This window comes from Dasypus novemcinctus, chromosome 3, assembly GCF_030445035.2.
Source record: "Dasypus novemcinctus isolate mDasNov1 chromosome 3, mDasNov1.1.hap2, whole genome shotgun sequence".
Taxonomy (NCBI): domain Eukaryota; kingdom Metazoa; phylum Chordata; class Mammalia; order Cingulata; family Dasypodidae; genus Dasypus; species Dasypus novemcinctus.
In genome coordinates this window covers 2,588,416-2,606,613 of record NC_080675.1, presented here as the reverse complement: position 1 = coordinate 2,606,613, position 18,198 = coordinate 2,588,416, and the positions used below count along the sequence as shown (strand labels likewise).

Below are 18,198 nucleotides of genomic sequence, written 5' to 3'. Positions count from 1 at the left end.
TGGTCCCCAGCATTAACATTCCAGTGCTGTGTCATTTCCCAATAGCAGGTTATAAGGTGACCAAACTGTATGTGATGCTCCATTGAATTAAGAAGACAAGCCCCGGATGGTGGACAAAGAAGAGGAAAGAAAGTCTGTCCAGAAGAAGCCTAAGAAAATAATGAGAAGATAGAGAGGCTACACGACTTGGCATGCAAGTTGCATCATCTCCAGCAAAGAACAGACTGAGGAAAAAGGCAATGAATGTGAAAAAAATGGAAAAATACTTCATCTGACCTTAGAACTTTTTTTTTTTTTTTTTTTTTTTTTTTTTTACAAACATGGAAAGGGTCTTCCTTTTATTAAAGACATATTCCACTATAGGAAGATGAGACAAAGTGACTTGCGCCAGGTCACAGGGGCAGTGGCCAGTATGGTATCAGTACTCTTACCTCTTCTTTCATCCCCATAATAATCTATATTTTTGTCAGAGCTAGAAAGTTGGAGCATTGCCTGTAGGAACACAGGGCCATCACAGAGGTTGCCTTTATTCTTGTTGCCTTTATTCAAGCAAGCTCTGTGGGTCCTATTTCCCACCCACAAACCTTTCTATCATCCCCATCCCTACATTTAATCCCACATACCTAAATCAGAATTATAAGGTTTTTTTTTTTTACAAATGGAATTGACTGCTAGAGATCCCCCAAGCACTTCCAATCTTCGCTACCCTCTTCCTTCCCAACAAGTCCCTCCAGGGGAGGGCATCAGGCCTATGAAAGAGGAATCTGGGGACAACAGAAAGGGCCATGTTTTCTCCAATAACTGCTGAAACCTGGGCTCCCCTGGCAGGGGCCTCTTGGCTCCAGATGAGTCTTTTGGTGGAAAGGGTGGGAGATTCAGCTCTCATTTTCAAGGTCTTCCATGTCTACATCCTGGGGGGCTTTCGTCTTCTTTTGGTGTTTGGGCTGTGGTTCACTAGTCCTGGCTGGCTTTGGCGGAGCTTCCACTTCCATGGCTGCTTTCTCTTTCTGGGCGAGCCGGATCTGCTGGAGGAGTTTCCTGCGCTTCTTCCCGGACAGAGTAATGTTGGCACGAGCACTGGACGCCCGCTTCTTGAGGTGGTGCCTCGTGATCAAGCCTTCGTCTATCACAGCTCCGACCACCCGGTGCCTCCGCCGCCGCTCCCGGTTCAAAACCCGCCGTCGCTTGAACAGCTTCTTCTTCAGCTCCGTGCGAGGCCGGTTGACCTTGCCTCCGGGAGCCCCCATGGCTGCGCCGCGACGCCCGCGCTGGCAGAACTTTTTTCCTTAAGGCAACACCTCCTTGAACTCACCTAGAAAAAATTTGAAATACAATTTAGACTTACTTCATTATGAGGGAAACTGTATGGGAAGGAATCATCAAAGTAATTAGTTAAATCCTTCTGCCACAGGTTACCCCCTGTAAAGTATAGTCATTGTGGAAATGCCCTCCATTAAAAAAATTTGAACCCCACTGATACTAAAGCATTCATATTGGAGAGAAACCCTAAGAATTTACTGAATTTCAGGAAGTTTCTTTCATTCATGTCCTAATTCATTAAATGTAGATGTCATGCCGGAGAGAAGGCCTGTGCTTCTAAGGAATATTGATATGCCTTTTGCGAGATGACCCATCTTGTTGAACAGAAGAAAATTCATACTGGAGAGAAATCAGTGAATATAACAAAACTTCATTGAGCATTAGAAAGTTCATGCTGGACAGAAACCTTTGAATATACTGACTATGATAAACTTTTCTCTTGAATATCATTTCTTGATCTACATTTGAAAGGTAATACAGGGGCAAAACTTTATAAATATAGGAAATGTGGAGAAATCTTCAGCCAAAAGTAAATCTTCATTCATCAAAAAATTCATACTGGAAAGAAACCTTGTGAATGTGGGAAAGCTTCCATTCAGATGTCCAACCCCAATCAACAGAGAATTTATAGTGGGGGAAACCCCTTTCCCTGTAAAGTATGTGGGAAAGCCTTCAGCCACAAATCAAACCTCACTGAGCATGAACATTTTCATACTAGAGAGAAGCCTTTTGAATGTAATGAATGTGGAAAAGCCTTCAGCCAAAAGCAGTATGTCATTAAACATCAGAACACTCATACTGGAGAGAAGCTTTTTGAATGTAATGAATGTGGAAAATCCTTTAGCCAGAAGGAAAACCTTCTTACCCATCAGAAGATTCACACTGGTGAGAAACCATTTGAGTGTAAGGATTGTGGGAAGGCTTTCATTCAGAAGTCAAACCTCATCAGACACCAGAGAACTCACACAGGAGAGAAGCCCTTTGTATGTAAGGAGTGTGGGAAAACCTTCAGTGGCAAATCAAACCTTACTGAGCATGAGAAAATTCATATTGGAGAGAAACCCTTTAAATGTAGTGAATGTGGCACAGCTTTTGGCCAGAAGAAGTACCTCATAAAACATCAAAACATTCACACTGGAGAGAAACCCTATGGTTGTAATGAATGTGGGAAAGCCTTCTCTCAGTTTTCAACTCTTGCTCTACATTTGAGAATACATACAGGTAAGAAGCCTTATCAGTGTAGTGAATGTGGGAAAGCTTTCAGCCAGAAGTCACACCACATTAGACACCAGAAAATTCATACTCATTGAAAACCCTATGAATACTTTGAAAATGGGAAAATTTCCATCAGAGATAATTATTCTGAAGCAAAGAACCATGAATGAAGGAAACAAAAGCTAAAAATTTATGGGACACCAGAGATTACATACTGAAGAGAAGGACATTCATATGATAAACATCCTGTGATCAATGAAAAACCTATAGCAAACCACAAAGGTAATGGTGAACCTTTGGAAGCATTTCCACTAAAATTGGGAACAAGAAGCAGATGCCTGCTATCACTGATAGCAGCATAGATATGGCCATCCTAACCAATGTTAGAAAAAAAAATTGTGTTAGAAAGCAAGAGACCAAACCAGATAACATCTAAAAATAATGCATGTAACTCTTGAGGTATTGGAGCGGCAGAAATGAGCCAAGAAACAGACTTATGTGTTTATTAGGATTTAGAGTATGACAGAAATGACATCAGGAAATTATGAAATAATGGAACTATTTTAAAATTAGTTTGGAGGTGCATAAATCATACAAAAATAAAAGTCAAGGGGATTGAAAACAGGAATATGAAAAAGCTATATAATTAAACGATCTTGAGAATAGGAGAGCATTCCTGAAACCCAAAAATACCTAGCAGTTCTACTCTTGAGTATGTATACTCAGGAAATATATACCCAGGAGGATATTTACTGTGGCATTATTTGTTGTAGCCAAAAATTGGAAACAACTTAAATGCTCATCAGGAACAAAATGGAAAATGCTTGTGATGGAATACTGTTTCTAGAAACTGCAACAAATGAGACATGTTTTAGTAGAGAAAGATGTCAAATCATTTGGAGAGGGCAAAATCAAGTTGCACAATGATGCATATAGTACAGTGACATTTTTGTAAATTTGAATAGACTTCTCACAAAATTCAGTAGTTTATATTGGTAATGGATGCATATTGTATGTAAATGTTTCTGAAATGGATTAGGAGGATACAGACAAAACTCTTGGTAGTGGTTGCCTGTGAAGAGTGGAGGAGGGAAGGGAATGAATATGGGAGGTGGGTTGAGGATTGGTAAAAGGGGACTGCAACTTCATATATAAATATCCATTTCTCTTAAAAACAAAAAAGACTGCAAGTAAATATATCAAGATACTGGTTAATTCTGGATTGTGGTATATGGATATCTTGTCTTATTTTTTGTACTTTTCTGTATTTTTAAATTTCTCAATAATAATAGGGGTAGGGATGGGAAAGCTGTACCTATAGAAACAATGTCATAATGAATTCATTCCCAATCAAATACTAAACTTTTTATAGAAAATATTTCTAAAATTTTATCAATGGTGAGTGGATGAATTTGTTCTCTATGTAATATGAAATTATCTATTTTATTAAAATTAAAATGACAGCAAAAAAAAAAAAAAGATGTCAATTCTGGGAAGTGGATATGGCTCAACAGATAGAGCTTCTGCCTACCATAGAGGAGGCCCACTGTTCGATACCCAGGGCCTCCTGGCCTGTGTGGCAAGCTGGCCCACGTGGAGTGCTGCCTCATGCAAGGAGTGTCTCCCTACACAGGGGTGCCCTCCGTACATGGAGTGGCCCCTGTGCAAGGGGTGCAGCCCCGCGCAGGAGTGGTGCCGCCCACACGGAAAGCTGATGCAGTAAGACGACGCAACAAGATAACACAACGAAAGAAAGACACAGAGAAGAGACAGTATGAGACACAGTGAACTAGGGAGCTGAGGTGGAGCATGAGAATGATCACATCTCCCCAAATCCAGAAAGTCCCAGGATTGGTTCCCGGAGCCGCCTGATGAGAATACAACAGAGAGCAGACAACGGCGGGGGGGGGGGGGGGGGGGGGGGAGAAGGGAGAAATAAGGGGGAAAAATAAAGTACATATTTAAAAAAAAAGATAATTCTACACAAATTGATACACAGATTCAATGCAATTCTGATAAAAATTCCACCAGCATTTTTTAAATAAATGGAAAACATTATTACCAAATTTATTTGGAAGGGTAAAGGGTCCTGAATAGCCAGAAATATCTTATAAAGGAAAAGCAAATTTGGAGAACTCTCACTTCTGGACTTTAATCATATTACCTAGCTACAATGGTAAAAACAGTTTGGTACGACATAGACAGACACATAGACAAGTGGAACTGAACTGATGGTTCAGAAACAGACCCTCACATCTATGGTCAAGTGATTTTGACAAGGCTGTCAAACCCACCCAGCGTGGGCAGAGCATTCCACTCAACAAATGGTACTGAGAGACTGGATACCCATAGCCAAAAGAAGGAAGAAGTACCCCTATCTCACACCTTATACAAAAATGAACTCAAAATAGATCAAACCTAAATATAAAAGTGAGAACCATAAAGCTTCTAGGAGAAATTGTGGGAAAATAGCTTCAAGACCTGGTGGTAGGTGGTGGATTCTTAAAGGAGTTAAGAGGAGGACTGAGATGGACTACTGATGCTTAATGTATGTAGAAGTTTTAAGTAACTTTGTTGTAAAAGTGTGGAAATGTATAGTGTTGATGGTAACATTATAGTGAATAACAACTGCTTTACAAATAGGGATGTGACTGAAAAGGGTAGTCTAGGGATGTAAAAGCCAATTAACTGAATGTTAGAGATTCATCTAGGGACTTAACACAATAGACCCAGACGTGGATGAGAACTGTGGTTGATGGTACAGATACAAGAGTGTCCTTTGTGAGCTAGAGCAGATGCACATCACTATAGCAGGGTGGTAGGAACGTGGAGAAGCACGAGAAGAATACAACTGGAGTGACCGATGCACTGTGGTTAACAGTAATAATGTAACATTCGTTCATCTACGCCAAGGATGTACTGTGTTGATATGGAAAATATGAGTATGGAAGAAGTGTGCCAAATGTACTCTATGGGCCTAGTAATAGTCTGATGATATTTCATAATCTGTAATAAATGTTCTGCCATGGTGTGGTGTGTTGATAGAGGGGTGTTGTATGGGTTTCTGCACATGTGCATGATTGTTTTGTAAGTTTACAACTTCTGTCACAGAAATTTATTTATTTATTTATTTTTAAAGATTTATTTTATTTCTTTCTCTCCCCTAGCCCCCTCCCCCCCATTGTCTGCTCTCCATGTCCAATCGCTGTGTGTTCTTCTGTGTTCGCTTGTGTTATCCAGCAGCACTGGGAAACTGCATCTCCTTTTTGTTGTGTCATCTTGCTGCGTCAGCTCTCCATGTGTGCGGTCCCACTCCTGGGCAGGCTGCACTTTTTTCACGCAGGGTGGCTCTCTTTACAGGGTGCACTCCTTGTGCGTGGGCACCCCTACGCGGGGGCACCCCTGCATGGCACGGCACTCCTTGTGTGTATCAGCACTGTGCGTGGGCCAGCTCCACACGGGTCAGGAGGCCCTGGGGATTGAACCCTGGACCCTCCATATGGTAGGTGGACACTATCAGTTGAGCCAGGTCTGCTTCCCACAAAAATAAATTTAAAACATAATACTAGGGTGGGTTGGGGGGAAAATACACCAAATGTAAAATAAGGACTATAGTTACTAGTATGAATTTGACAATATTCTTTCATAATTTGTAACATACGTCTCACAACAATGCAAGGTGTTGGTGGAGGGTTGATGTATGGGACCCCTGTATGATGTTTTGCATGTTTGCTTTGTAAGTTCACAACTTTTACTCTACACTTATTGTGTATGTTCATGTATAAATGATATAATAATAATAATAGTAATAATAGGCTGGTTTGGGGGTAAAATACACCAAATGTAAGATACTTTGATTAATAGTAATATTTTGAGGATTTTCTTTCATCATTAGTTAAAAATATTTCAGAATGGGAAGCGGACTTGGCCCAGTGGTTAGGGCATCCATTCACCACATGGGAGGTCCGCGGTTCAAACCCCGGGCCTCCTTGACCCGTGTGGAGCTGGCCCATGCACAGCACTGATGCGCGCAAGGAGTGCCCTGCCACGCAGGGGTGTCCCCACGTAGGGGAGCCCCACGCGCAAGGAGTGCGCCCCGTAAGGAGAGCCGCCCAGCGCAAAAGAAAGTACAGCCTGCCCAGGAGTGGGGCTGCACACACTGAGAGTTGACGCAGCAAGATGATGCAACAAAAAGAAACACAGATTCCCGGTGCCGCTGACAAGAATACAAGCAGGCATAGAAGAACATACAGTGAATGGATACAGAGAGCAAACAACTGCAGGGGGGGGGAACGGGAGAGAAATAAATAAAAAATAAATCTTAAAAAAAAATTTCACAGCAGTGAAAGGTATTGGTGGTTAGGTGAGGTATCGGAGCCCGAAATGATGTCATGTATGGTTGTTTTGTAAGTTCACAACTATTACTATACACTTATTGTTTATGTATGTTTATGTATGAATGATATACTTCAATAAATTTATTTCAAAGAGAGAAAAAAGAAAGAAAGGAGCTATCAAGCCGTGGAAAAGCATGGAGGAACTTTAAATGCATAAGGTTAAGTGAAAAAGCCAGGCTGACCTGTGTGGGTGAGTGTGTGTTGGGGGAATGGGAACTCTGTTTTTCTGCATGATTTTTCTGTTATTCCACATCTACTCTACTTTTTAAAAATAACCAGTCTTAAAAGACTACATACTGTATGATGCCAACTATATAATATTAAGGAAAAGGCAGTACTACGGAGACTGTAAACGGAGCAGTGATTGCTCTGGGCTTGAGGGGGGAGGGCTGAGGAGTGGAACCCAGGGCAGTTTTAGGGTCGTGAAACTCTTCTATATGATGCTGTCATGGTGTGATTTCACATACATAAAACCCTAGAAAACACAAGCTATGGTGGCAGAAGGCAGCTCAGGGGTTGCCTGTAGACGGACGGGCGACCCCAGGGGCAGAAGGGAGATGACCAAGGGGCACAAGGAAATTTGGAGATGGTGAATATGGTCATTAAATTGATTGTAGGGATGATTTCATGTGTGTGCCCATTTATTAAACTTAGCAAATTATACACTTTAATTGTCTTTTATTGTATGTCAATTATATCTCAATAATACTATACAAGTTAACATTTGCACACCATTTATGACCCATTAAAAGATGGCCGCACATTTTTTGGCACACCTCATCGGCTGGGTTCTGTGTCTATTATGAGTAGACGTGGTAGAAGTATCATTTTGTTGGCATAAAGTTCTAGCACTAGATTTTAAGAGTCTAGCAACGTCCACCTCCCTGTCTCTTGGAACCTTTGCTCTGGGGGACCCGGGCTCCCTAAGTCTGACAATACCACACCCGCCATGTTGTGAGGCTGCAAAACCAGCCTCGTGGAGAGGGGGGCTCTCCACCAGCGCCGCCACCCAGCCACGTCCCGGGGGTCAGGGCCTTCCAGGGTGTTGTGTTCTTCAGCCGTAGGGGAGCTGGTGCAAAATACCAGGCGTCTGCTGGCTTTTACAAAGGGTAAAAGCCCTAATCAAAATTTAATCGCACTCAGGTACAGACCAGTTGTAAAGGTTTGATATGGTTATGAGTTCCACAAATAGATATGGGATTATGTTTCTAATCTGGTCTGTACCTGGGCGAGGTTAAGTTACGATGAGGGCTTTGATTGGGCCATGTCATCGGGCATTGAGTCCCCACTCCTTGGTGATAAAAGGCAGGGCAGAGGACAGAGTGGAGGGTTTTGATGTTGGAGTTTGATGCTGAAGCTGGAGCCCCAGGGAGAGAGACAGGGCCGCTCGCCTACTAGTCCCTTGTGGAGAGAGACAAAGCCTAGAGAGCCTCATAGTCTACAGCTGCCCTTGTGGAGGAAACAGGAGCTGAGCCCACAGCGAAGCAAGACCTGGGAGGAGAGGAGCCCAGGAAGCCTGAACCCAGGCAATCATTGGCAGCCGTCCTGCTCTGACACGTGGAAATAGACTTTGGTGAGGGAAGTAACTAGCGCTTTATGGCCTGGTATCTGTAAGCTCCTGCCCCAAATAAACACCCTTTATAAAAACCAACCAATTTCTGGTATTTTGCATCAGCACCCCTTTGGCTGACTACAAACATAACCCAGTATCTATTTTTGGAATTCATATCTATATCGAACTGCTACAGATGTCCAGCCCACTTGAACCTTCAGATGACTCCCTGCAGGGCTAAAATGTTTCTGTCTCTGACCACGAGGATTTTCGTCTGTCATTTTCTTCCTTGTAATGTCCTCGTCAACAGCAGAACTTTCAATTTATCACCAGGGTTCTCAACCTTCTCTCCACTTCTGGCCCTGAATTCTTTCCTTTTTCTCCAACTTTGGTGAAGCAATTTTAAAACCTCTGGTTCCCTTCAGCATCTCTAAGCCGCTGGGCTCCGTGGATTGGGGGGTGTCTCACCCTCTGTGATTTCAGTTGTGTCTTCATCTCTCAAAAGTAAAATGTGCCCTCCTCTTCTGGTTATGGCGTCACCCACTTCGTGTCTCTGTAGTGGCAAATTCTCCGCGTCTGGGGGAGTTCTCATGATTCTCACTAATGGGGTGACCCCTAGCTGTCCCCCCCCAGGGACCAGGTGCCTCTGTTCCTTCATCTGTCAGCAGCAGCTGGGCACTTTCCGGGAATGCCCCCCTCCTCCCTGCGCAGAGAGGAACCGGGATCCCAGCCTTCCCAAAGGCAGAGACGAGCATTTTATTCAGAGAGTAACTGATTGTTTCATTTTAATTTTAATTGTTTAAATTGTTGTATTCAGTGTTTCCATTGCCTCCAAAGTAAGACAGTCCGCTGACACAACAGGCAGGCGTAGCACGCTGACGCAACAAGCTGACGCAACAAGATACATAAGAAGAGAAACATAATGAGAGACACAACAGAGCAGTGAACGGAGGTGGCTCAAGTGATTAGGCACCTCCCTCCCATATGGGAGGTTCCGGGTTTGGTACCCCATACCTCCTAAAGAAATAAGGAAGAGGAGCAGACACAGCAAGTAAAAACAAGGGGGAGGGGAGAAATAAATAAAATCTTTTAAAAAAATGTTAGCTGTTATTATTCCCCCATAAAGAGAAAAATAAACATGCTTTCCCCTCTTAGACTATAGGAAACTGTAGACAGTGGCTGCGTGGTGCTGAGGTGGGAGTGGGCGGCGTGACTCTCGTGGGAAAGGGGTTTCTTTTGGGGAGGGAACACATGCTCTGAAGTTAGGCGGTTGTGAGGGTCCAGCACCCCTGTGCAATAGCAAGGATCTGGAAAGTAACTTGTATATTTCAAACGCGAGAACCGGGCGGTGAGTGAGGCACGTCTCAATCAAGTTGTTTTCAGAACGCAGAGCCCCGTGTCTGATGGAAGAGGCGAGAGCAGGAAAGCCCAGCACCCACCCGCTCCGCGCCTCTCACGCCGCCCGCGCCGCCCCGCTCTCCGGGCCAGTGCACGTGGGATCCACCAGCTCCCCGCAGTCGCAGCCCACTGGCCTCCTGCACCCAGCACCCTGCCCCAGGGCTCCTGCAGGAGGCTCTCGGGATGCCGCGGGCACCGCACAGGGAGGCTTCCCCAGGGGTGGGCCTGCTCAAGGGGGCCGGAGCTAAGGGCTCCTCCCGCAGCACCCGGACTCCGGGTTTGAGTCCTGGCAGGGCGCCGGGGTTGGTGCCCACTCCAGGTGGCCCGCGCTGCAGGGGGCATGGCGCCCTCACCCCCAGGCCCCCGAACGTGACTGGATTTGCAAATAGGGTCTTCCAAGATGGGAGTTAAGAGGAGGCCAACAGGGAAGTGGACTTGGCCCAGGGGTTAGGGCGTCCGCCTACCACATGGGAGGTCCACGGTTCAAACCCCGGGCCTCCTTGACCCGTGTGGAGCTGGCCATGCGCAGTGCTGATGCTTGCCAGTGCGCCACGCAGGGGTGTCCCCCACATAGGGGATCCCCACGCGCAAGGAGTGCGCCCCGTAAGGAGAGCCGCCCAGTGCGAAAGAAAGTGCAGCCTGCCGAGGAATGGTGCTGCACACATGGAGAGCTGATGCAGCAAGATGACACAACAAAAAGAAACACAGATTCCTGGTACTGCAGAGAATGCAAGTGGACACAGAAGAACACACAGCGAGTGGACACAGAGAGCAGACAACAGGAGGAAGGGAGAGAATTAAATAAATCTTAAAAAAAAGAAAGAGGAGGCCAGCAGGCCGGGGAACGCCCCCGCCCCTGTGTCCTTGTGGGAAGCGGAGAATGGGCGCAGAGCGCCAGGACGGCCAGCGCTGGAGCGCAGGGGCCAGGCTCTCCCCTGGCTCAGAGCGGGTGTCAGGTGCTGCTGTAACGAGCTCAGCGATAGGTGGGCTCGAAGGGAAGGCAACACAGAACTTTACAAATAAAGGGACAGAGAGAAAGACACAGGAGAGGAGATAAAGGTGAGACCAGGGGACTCACGGCTTCTGGAACTGAGAGCCTCGACCCTAGTCTCCACCTCGTGTTTATTGGAATACGAGCAGCTGTTTGCTGCTAGAACTGTGGCGTCATCTATAATAGGGAACAACTGCAGCATCTGCAATAGAACAGGTGCAGCATTTACAACAAGGAACAGGTAAGCCCGTTTCCCACAACAACGCGCTGTCACCTCGATGCTGCTTTGCTTTCTTGGCAGTTTTTAAAATTCAGTGCCTGTGCGCGTCTCTTCCTGCTCTAATAAGTGTGTAAGGTTACCTGTGTCCCTCTGAATGCAGCTTTCCTGGGCGCCAAAGAAGGTTTATTCTATGAGATATTAAGAGTGAGACAAGAATACCGGGAGGTCCTGGGGCTGCAGAGAAAGGCACCGTGCTAACCCACAGCAGCCTTCCTGCTGACAGGTGGTGGCAGAGGACTATGTGGCACTTGGCCGCACACCAAGGTCAGAGCAGCACGTAGCAGCTGCTGCAAACCCCGGGGTGGGGGGGGGCGTGGGGCTGTCCCCCACCTCTGCGCTGGTGGGAAGGCCCTGGCTTTCTACGTCTGGCTCGAGGGATACTGCACTACTTCGTTATATTTCTGATGCTTGCAATAGGCTAACCTGTGACCTCTCCTTATATCCTTCAAGTAACACCTGCTCCCACCTGTGGGCGGAGCCCCTCACTTGGCCGACGGCAGGGAAGCCTCTCAGTGCCTGCTCTCAGCGCAGGGATCTGACCCAGGACCTTGTGCGTGGGAGGCGGGCGCTCAACCACTGGGCTACAGCCGCACCCACGTTTCCGTTCAGGAGTGCCGCCGGCCATGGGATGCTGTTGCTAAAGCAAACCACAAGAAGAGAGGGCTGTGTCCGTTGCTCTCGACCCGCATGGCCTCCGTTTTGACGCAAGATACCCAGTTCTTAGTGAAGCTGCTCAAATCCTGCATCCTCTGCTAGAGAGGAGCGCGGAGAGGGTGGATGAAGTCCCAGGAGCTGCTCCGGAGGCTGTGGCTGGTCCAGGCACAGACGCAGCCTGGGGCCGGCGGGAGGGCCGTGTAGGATGCAGCCCCCCCCCCCCCCACTTCATACAGCTGGGACCCGTGCGTCCTGCCCGCAGCTGTCCAGAAACGAAACGCCAGATGTTCAAAGGAGGCACCCGAGAAAGTGGGCTCTGTTGTAGAGTTTTTCCATCATCACTTTTCTTTAATAGAGTTTGTGAAAGCAGCAGGGGAAAGAGTTAAACATAAAATCACCATATGAGCCAGCAATTCCACTCCTAGGTGCTCACCCAGAAGAATGCAACAGGAACTCCAGCGGGCAGTGGTTCCCTTAAAATCCCTGTCAACTGGAAGCACATGCATGACTCCCTGAAGTGCCCTGCAAGTGTTTCAGGCGTCCTCGCTGCCAGGACAATCCTTAATCACATGCTCAACTGAATCATCTACTTCTCCGTAGAGGACTCCCTCCTCTTCTGAGGTCGTGGACCAGGAGAAGAGCAAATGCCTCCAGAGAACGGGCATCTGCTGGGGCTTTCTTTTTTTTAAAGATTTATTTCTCTCCCCTTCCCCCCTGCCCCACACTTGTCTGCTCTCTGTGTCCATTTGCTGTGTGTTCTTCTGTGTCCGCTGTGTTCTTGTCAGCGGCACTGGGAAATTGCATCTCTTTTTAGTTGTGTCATTTTGCTACATCAGTCCTCCGCATGTGCGGCACCATTCCTGGGCAGGCTGCACTTTCTTTCGCGCTGGGCGGCTCTCATGGGAGGCACTCCTTGCGCGTGGGGCTCCCCCACACGGGGAACACCCCTGCGTGGCACGGCACTCCTTGCGCGCATCAGCACTGCGCATGGCCAGCTCCACACGGGTCTGGAGGCCCTGAGCTTGAACCTTGGACCTCCCATGTGGTAGGTGGGCTCTGTCACTTGAGCCAAATCCGCTTCCCGCCGCAGGTGCTTCTGCACTTCCGCTGCCCTTACCCGAAGGCCTGTGCTCCAAGCTACAGATTGGACATTACATATTTCCTTCCAAAAGACTCAAAGAGTCTCAAATGACTGCAGGGTCCCCAAACCGCTGCAATGGCAGGGAATGCCCTCGAGCAAGGCTCCCCCGGCCCAGCTGCCGTAATCCTCACCCGCAGACCCAGAGACCGAGCGCGGCGCCAGGATTCTCAGCCGCCTCCTCCACGTGGACGTCCAACTCAGGTCAACGATTAGCTAAGACTAAACGGGCCAAATGCACTCAGTTATTTAATATTTATGAGCTTGTGTTTGAGAACGATCTTTATAATAAGTTATAAATGGAAACAAAACAAATTGATTCCGTTTAATATTAACTTATGATGAACTATTCTCTCTTGGTTTTGGCTTCTATAAACGGAAACATTTTCCAACTGATTCCTCCAGAATTCAGAGGTCTCAAAGGTTCATAATCATAAACCAATAAACAGGCCACAAGTATCGATGACCACATTAAATGGTGATTATGTAGGTCTCGTTTCTGCAATTACTCAACAATTATAACAGTGGTTAGAATTAAAGGCAACCTGATTATATTTGCTTTCCATGACCTTGCAGTTCCTAGGTCAAGGATAGATTAGGATAAATAAAACCTGAGATGATGAGAGACCTCAATTCAGGGCCAAGCGCTCTGGTCTGGAGTGCTGCAGAACCTGGCCTGGACCTGCCCTGCCGACGCCCTCAGGCTCTGGAAAGGTGTCCCTGCCGTTGTAGGTCCCACGGGCGAGACCTGGGTGAGGTGCGCTGCGGGATTCCGGGTCTGGCTCCTGACAAGGAAGCAGAACTCGGCTGCCCCTGCCCACAGCGCCGGGTGCTTTACGATGCCTGCATCCTGGAACCCGGGAGCCGCGCCAGCCGGCCCTGCTGAACCACACGGCAGAGGGCCGCCTGCTAGTGCGCGGGACTCCCATTCGGTAGCTGTCCCACGAGACGGGGCATCTCGTGAGTCAGATGCAGAAAACCGCAAGCAGACCTTTAGAAAGGCCGCCCGTCCTTGGAGGACATCGTTCCTAGACCGGCCTGGCCAGCGCCAGCCCAGGGAGGAAGAGGAACCGCTGCTCAGGCTCAGTTTTCGTCTGGGGGTTCTGCTGGTTTTTCTGTTACATCTATTACCTGTTTTCAATCCTTACCCTGCGCTAGCAAGGAGCTTTAATATTCTGTTGAGAGTGGTTACAGTGGCATCCTGTACTACCCTCCTATTCTGTTTGCCCACATATAACATCCTTTTTTCTTTTAAGGAAGTACCAGGTATTGAACCCAGGGCCTCGCATGTGGGAAGCAGGTGCTCACCACTGAGCCACACCGCTCCCCTAAGATCCCTTTTTCATTCTTTGACGTCCTGACTGTACACCCAGGAGGGACATATTCTGAGGCCAAAAAAACTACAAAGAAATTGAAAGAGACTGGAATGGTCCATGGGCTCGGGGCTCGGCGCGGCAGTGTGGACAGACACACTGCGCTAGCTGGGCAGGGAAAGAGGCTTTATTGGACGCCAGAGGACGGGAGAGTTAATCAATCTCCACTCTGCCTCGCCGTCAAGGGGGTTTTCTACAGCTTTTGTACAGGTTGGAAACAAAGAGAATTAATCAGACCTGGTATTTCCTTGAAGGGGTTGGAGAGTTTTTCTAGTTTTCCGCTCTGGTTAACATTTAAAATATATATTGTGCCTGGTGCTTCTAAGTTTCCTGGTTATAAGAACAGAGACACTTTCTTGACAAAAAAGAGAAGCAAAAGGTCTGGTTAATATTCAACTCGACAAGGCTATGTCCCCTTCTGTAGACCTGTGCACTGATTCTAAAGTGTTTGCTAGGTTAAAAGTGCATTGTGTTCTGCTCATGCCACAAATTTCCCCCAATTATACTTGAGCTACAAAATTATAAATGTCAATTATGGCTTTTACTATTAGTAATCTTGATATAATTTTGAACCTAATGGGTATTGTAAGGTAAAACAAATGAATAAAAAGATCAGAAATTGAGGTTTTCAGAACATAAGGGAGTACAATTATTTCAGCATCTAAAATGTTAGGTGTAATGTTCGATTTGAATTAGGAATAGCACTATAAACTAAAGAGTCTGCTCTGAAAATGTGTACTTCCTCCTGTTCCCACTGAAAGCCCTAGAAGCAGTGACCCCGCTAGCAACGGGCACGCCTTACACCCGGGACTTGGTTTCTAAACACTGCTCTCCACTACCCAGGCTTCTGGGAGAAACAGCCAGTTCAGGTCTTGGGAATGAAAATGACAAGGTTGGTCAAGGTCCCTTTTTGTCCCCAATGGTAGGGAAATGGCCAAAGGCTAGTGGGGTAGGTCAAAGGAGCCAGAAATCACCTGAAGTCTCCTCTGGCCAAACTCTAGGACAGACCCGTGAGAAAACAGGAGATTCGAAGAACCATATAAGCCATATAGACATAAAAGCCATCTATAGAACGCTCCATGCAACCAGTGTAGAATATATGTTCCTAAGTTCACATGGAACATTCTCTAGAGGCCATTTTTTAAGCCATAAAACAAGCCTTAATAAATTTAAAAGGATTGAAATCATACAAAGTATATTCTCTAATCACAATAGGATCAAATCAGAAATCAACAGAAGGGAGTTTAGAATTAACTAGAATTAGAATTAAGAAGTAGGTAGAAATTAAACACACTCCTAAGTAACCATTGAAATGAAGAAATCACAGGAGAAATTAGAAAATATTTTGAGATGAATAATAATGAAAACAAAACATACCAAAACTCACAGGATGCTGGTAAGATGATACTTAGAGATAAATTTATAGTAACAAATGCCTATATAAAAGAATAAAGATCTCAAATTAACCTAACTTTGCACCTTATATCACTTGATAAAGAAGAGCAAATTAAACCTAAAACAAGTGGAAGGAAGGAAATAGTAAAGATTAGAGTGGGGATAAATGAAAATAGAGAATAAAAAAACTGAAAGAGTTCTTTGAAAAGATCAACAAAATTGACAAACCTTTAGCTAGACTGATCAAGGGAAAAAGGGAGAAAACTCAAATTACTAAAATCAGGAATGAAAGGAGAATATCACTGCTGACCTTAAAAAGATTACCACAAACTATTATATGCCAACAAACTACATAACTTAGATGAAATGGACAAATCCTGGAAAGACATTAACAACTATAAATGACTCAAAAAGAAATAGAAAATATTAATAAATCTATAACAAGGAAATATTGAAATATTAACCAAAAACTTTCCCACAAAGAAAATTTCAGGCCCAGATGCCTTCACTGATGAACTGCACCAAATTTAAAGAATTAATAGCAATCACTGGGAAGCGGACTTGGCCCAGTGGATAGGGCGTCCGCCTACCACATGGGAGGTCCGTGGTTCAAACCCTGGGCCTCCTTGACCCGTGTGGAGCTGGCCATGCGCAGCGCTGATGCGCGCAAGGAGTGCCCTGCCACGCAGGGGTGTGCCCCATGTAGGGGAGCCCCACGCACAAGGAGTGTGCCCCATAAGGAGAGCCGCCCAGCACGAAAGAAAGTGCAGCCTGCCCGGGAATGGCGCCGCACACACGGAGAGCTGACGCAGCAAGATGATGCAACAAAAAGAAACACAGGGGAAACGGACTTTGGCCCAGTGGTTAGGGCGTCCGTCTACCACATGGGAGGTCCGCGGTTCAAACCCCGGGCCTCCTTGACCCGTGGGGAGCTGGCCATGCGCAGCGCTGATGCGCGCAAGGAGTGCCGTGCCACGCAAGGGTGTCCCCCGCGTGGGGGAGCCCCACGCGCAAGGAGTGCGCCCGTGAGGAAAGCCGCCCAGCGTGAAAAGAAAGTGCAGCCTGCCCAGGAATGGCGCCGCCCACACTTCCCGTGCCGCTGATGACAACAGAAGCGGACAAAGGAACAAGACGCAGCAAATAGACACCAAGAACAGACAACCAGGGGAGGGGGGGAAATTAAATAAATAAATAAATCTTTAAAAAAAAAAAAAAAAAAGAAACACAGATTCCCATGCCGCTGACAACAACAGAAGCAGACAAAGAAGAAGACACAGCAAATAGACACAGAGAACAGACAACTGGGACGGGTGGGGGGGGGAAGGGGAGAGAAATAAATAAATAAATCTTTAAAAAAATTTAAAAAAATAGCAATCACTCACATACTTCCAAAAAATAGAAGAGCAGGGAACACTTTTCAACTCACTCTATGAAGCCAACATACCCTGATACCAAAACCAAGACATCCCAAGAAAAGAAAACTACAGACCAATTCCCTTATGAATCTAGATACAGCAATCCTCGACAAAATACTAACAAACCAAATTCTGCAACATATAAAAATAATCACATACCAGGAATAAGTGGACTTTATCCCAGGAATGCAAGATTGGTTTGGCATAGTAAAAACCAATCATTGTAGTACAACGTATTAATAAAACAAAGGATAAAACCCACATGTCATCTCAATAGATGCAGAAAAAACATTTAACAAAGTTCCACCACCCTCTCATTGTAAAAATACTGAAAAACACTAGGAATAAAAAGAAACTTCCTTAATCTGATAAAGAGAATCTATGAAAAACCCCCGGATAATATCACATTGAATGGTAAAATGCTGATTGTTTTCTCCCTAAGATCAGAACAAAGGCAAGGATACTTACTCCCACAACTTCTGTTTAACACTGCACTGGAGGTTCTAGGCAGGACAATTAGGCAAGAAAAAAAAATAAAAGCCATCCAGATTAGAAAGGAAGAAGGAAAAACTGTATTTGCAGATGACATGGTCTTGTATATAGAAAATCCTAATGAATCCGCACACAAAAAAAAAATCTGTAAGAGCTAGTAATCAAGTTCAACAAGCTTCAGTTTACAAGATCAATATACAAAATCAGTTGTATTCCTATAAACTAGCAATGGACAATCCAAAAGTGAAATCAAGAAAAAATGCCACAGTAGCATCAAAATGAATAAAATATTTAGGTTTAAATTTGACAAAACAGTACAAGACAGGTATATTGAAAATTACACATTATTATAGAAAGAAATTAAAGAAGATCTATATAAATGGAAAGACATTGCATGCTAATGGAGTGGAAGACATAATAGTGTTAACATGGCAATATTCCCAAAAGTGATCTGCAGAGTCAATGCAATCCCTATCAAAATCCCAGCTATACCAAAAGCCAATGATGACATACTTTGAATAGACTGTGTGGTATGTGACTGTATCTCAATAAAACTGCTTTTTGAAAAAACCTAGTCC

The 18,198-nt window shown here is 45.6% G+C and overlaps 1 protein-coding gene across 1 annotated transcript; it reads right to left on the bottom strand.

Moving 5' to 3' along the window:
* Positions 1-323: 323 nt before the first annotated feature.
* On the bottom strand, positions 324-1,266 carry C3H11orf98 (chromosome 3 C11orf98 homolog). Its single transcript, XM_058294919.1, has one exon. The coding sequence runs from the start codon at positions 1,245-1,247 to the stop codon at positions 876-878; it is 372 nt and encodes a 123-aa protein (XP_058150902.1). The 5' UTR covers positions 1,248-1,266; the 3' UTR covers positions 324-875.
* Positions 1,267-18,198: the final 16,932 nt, after the last annotated feature.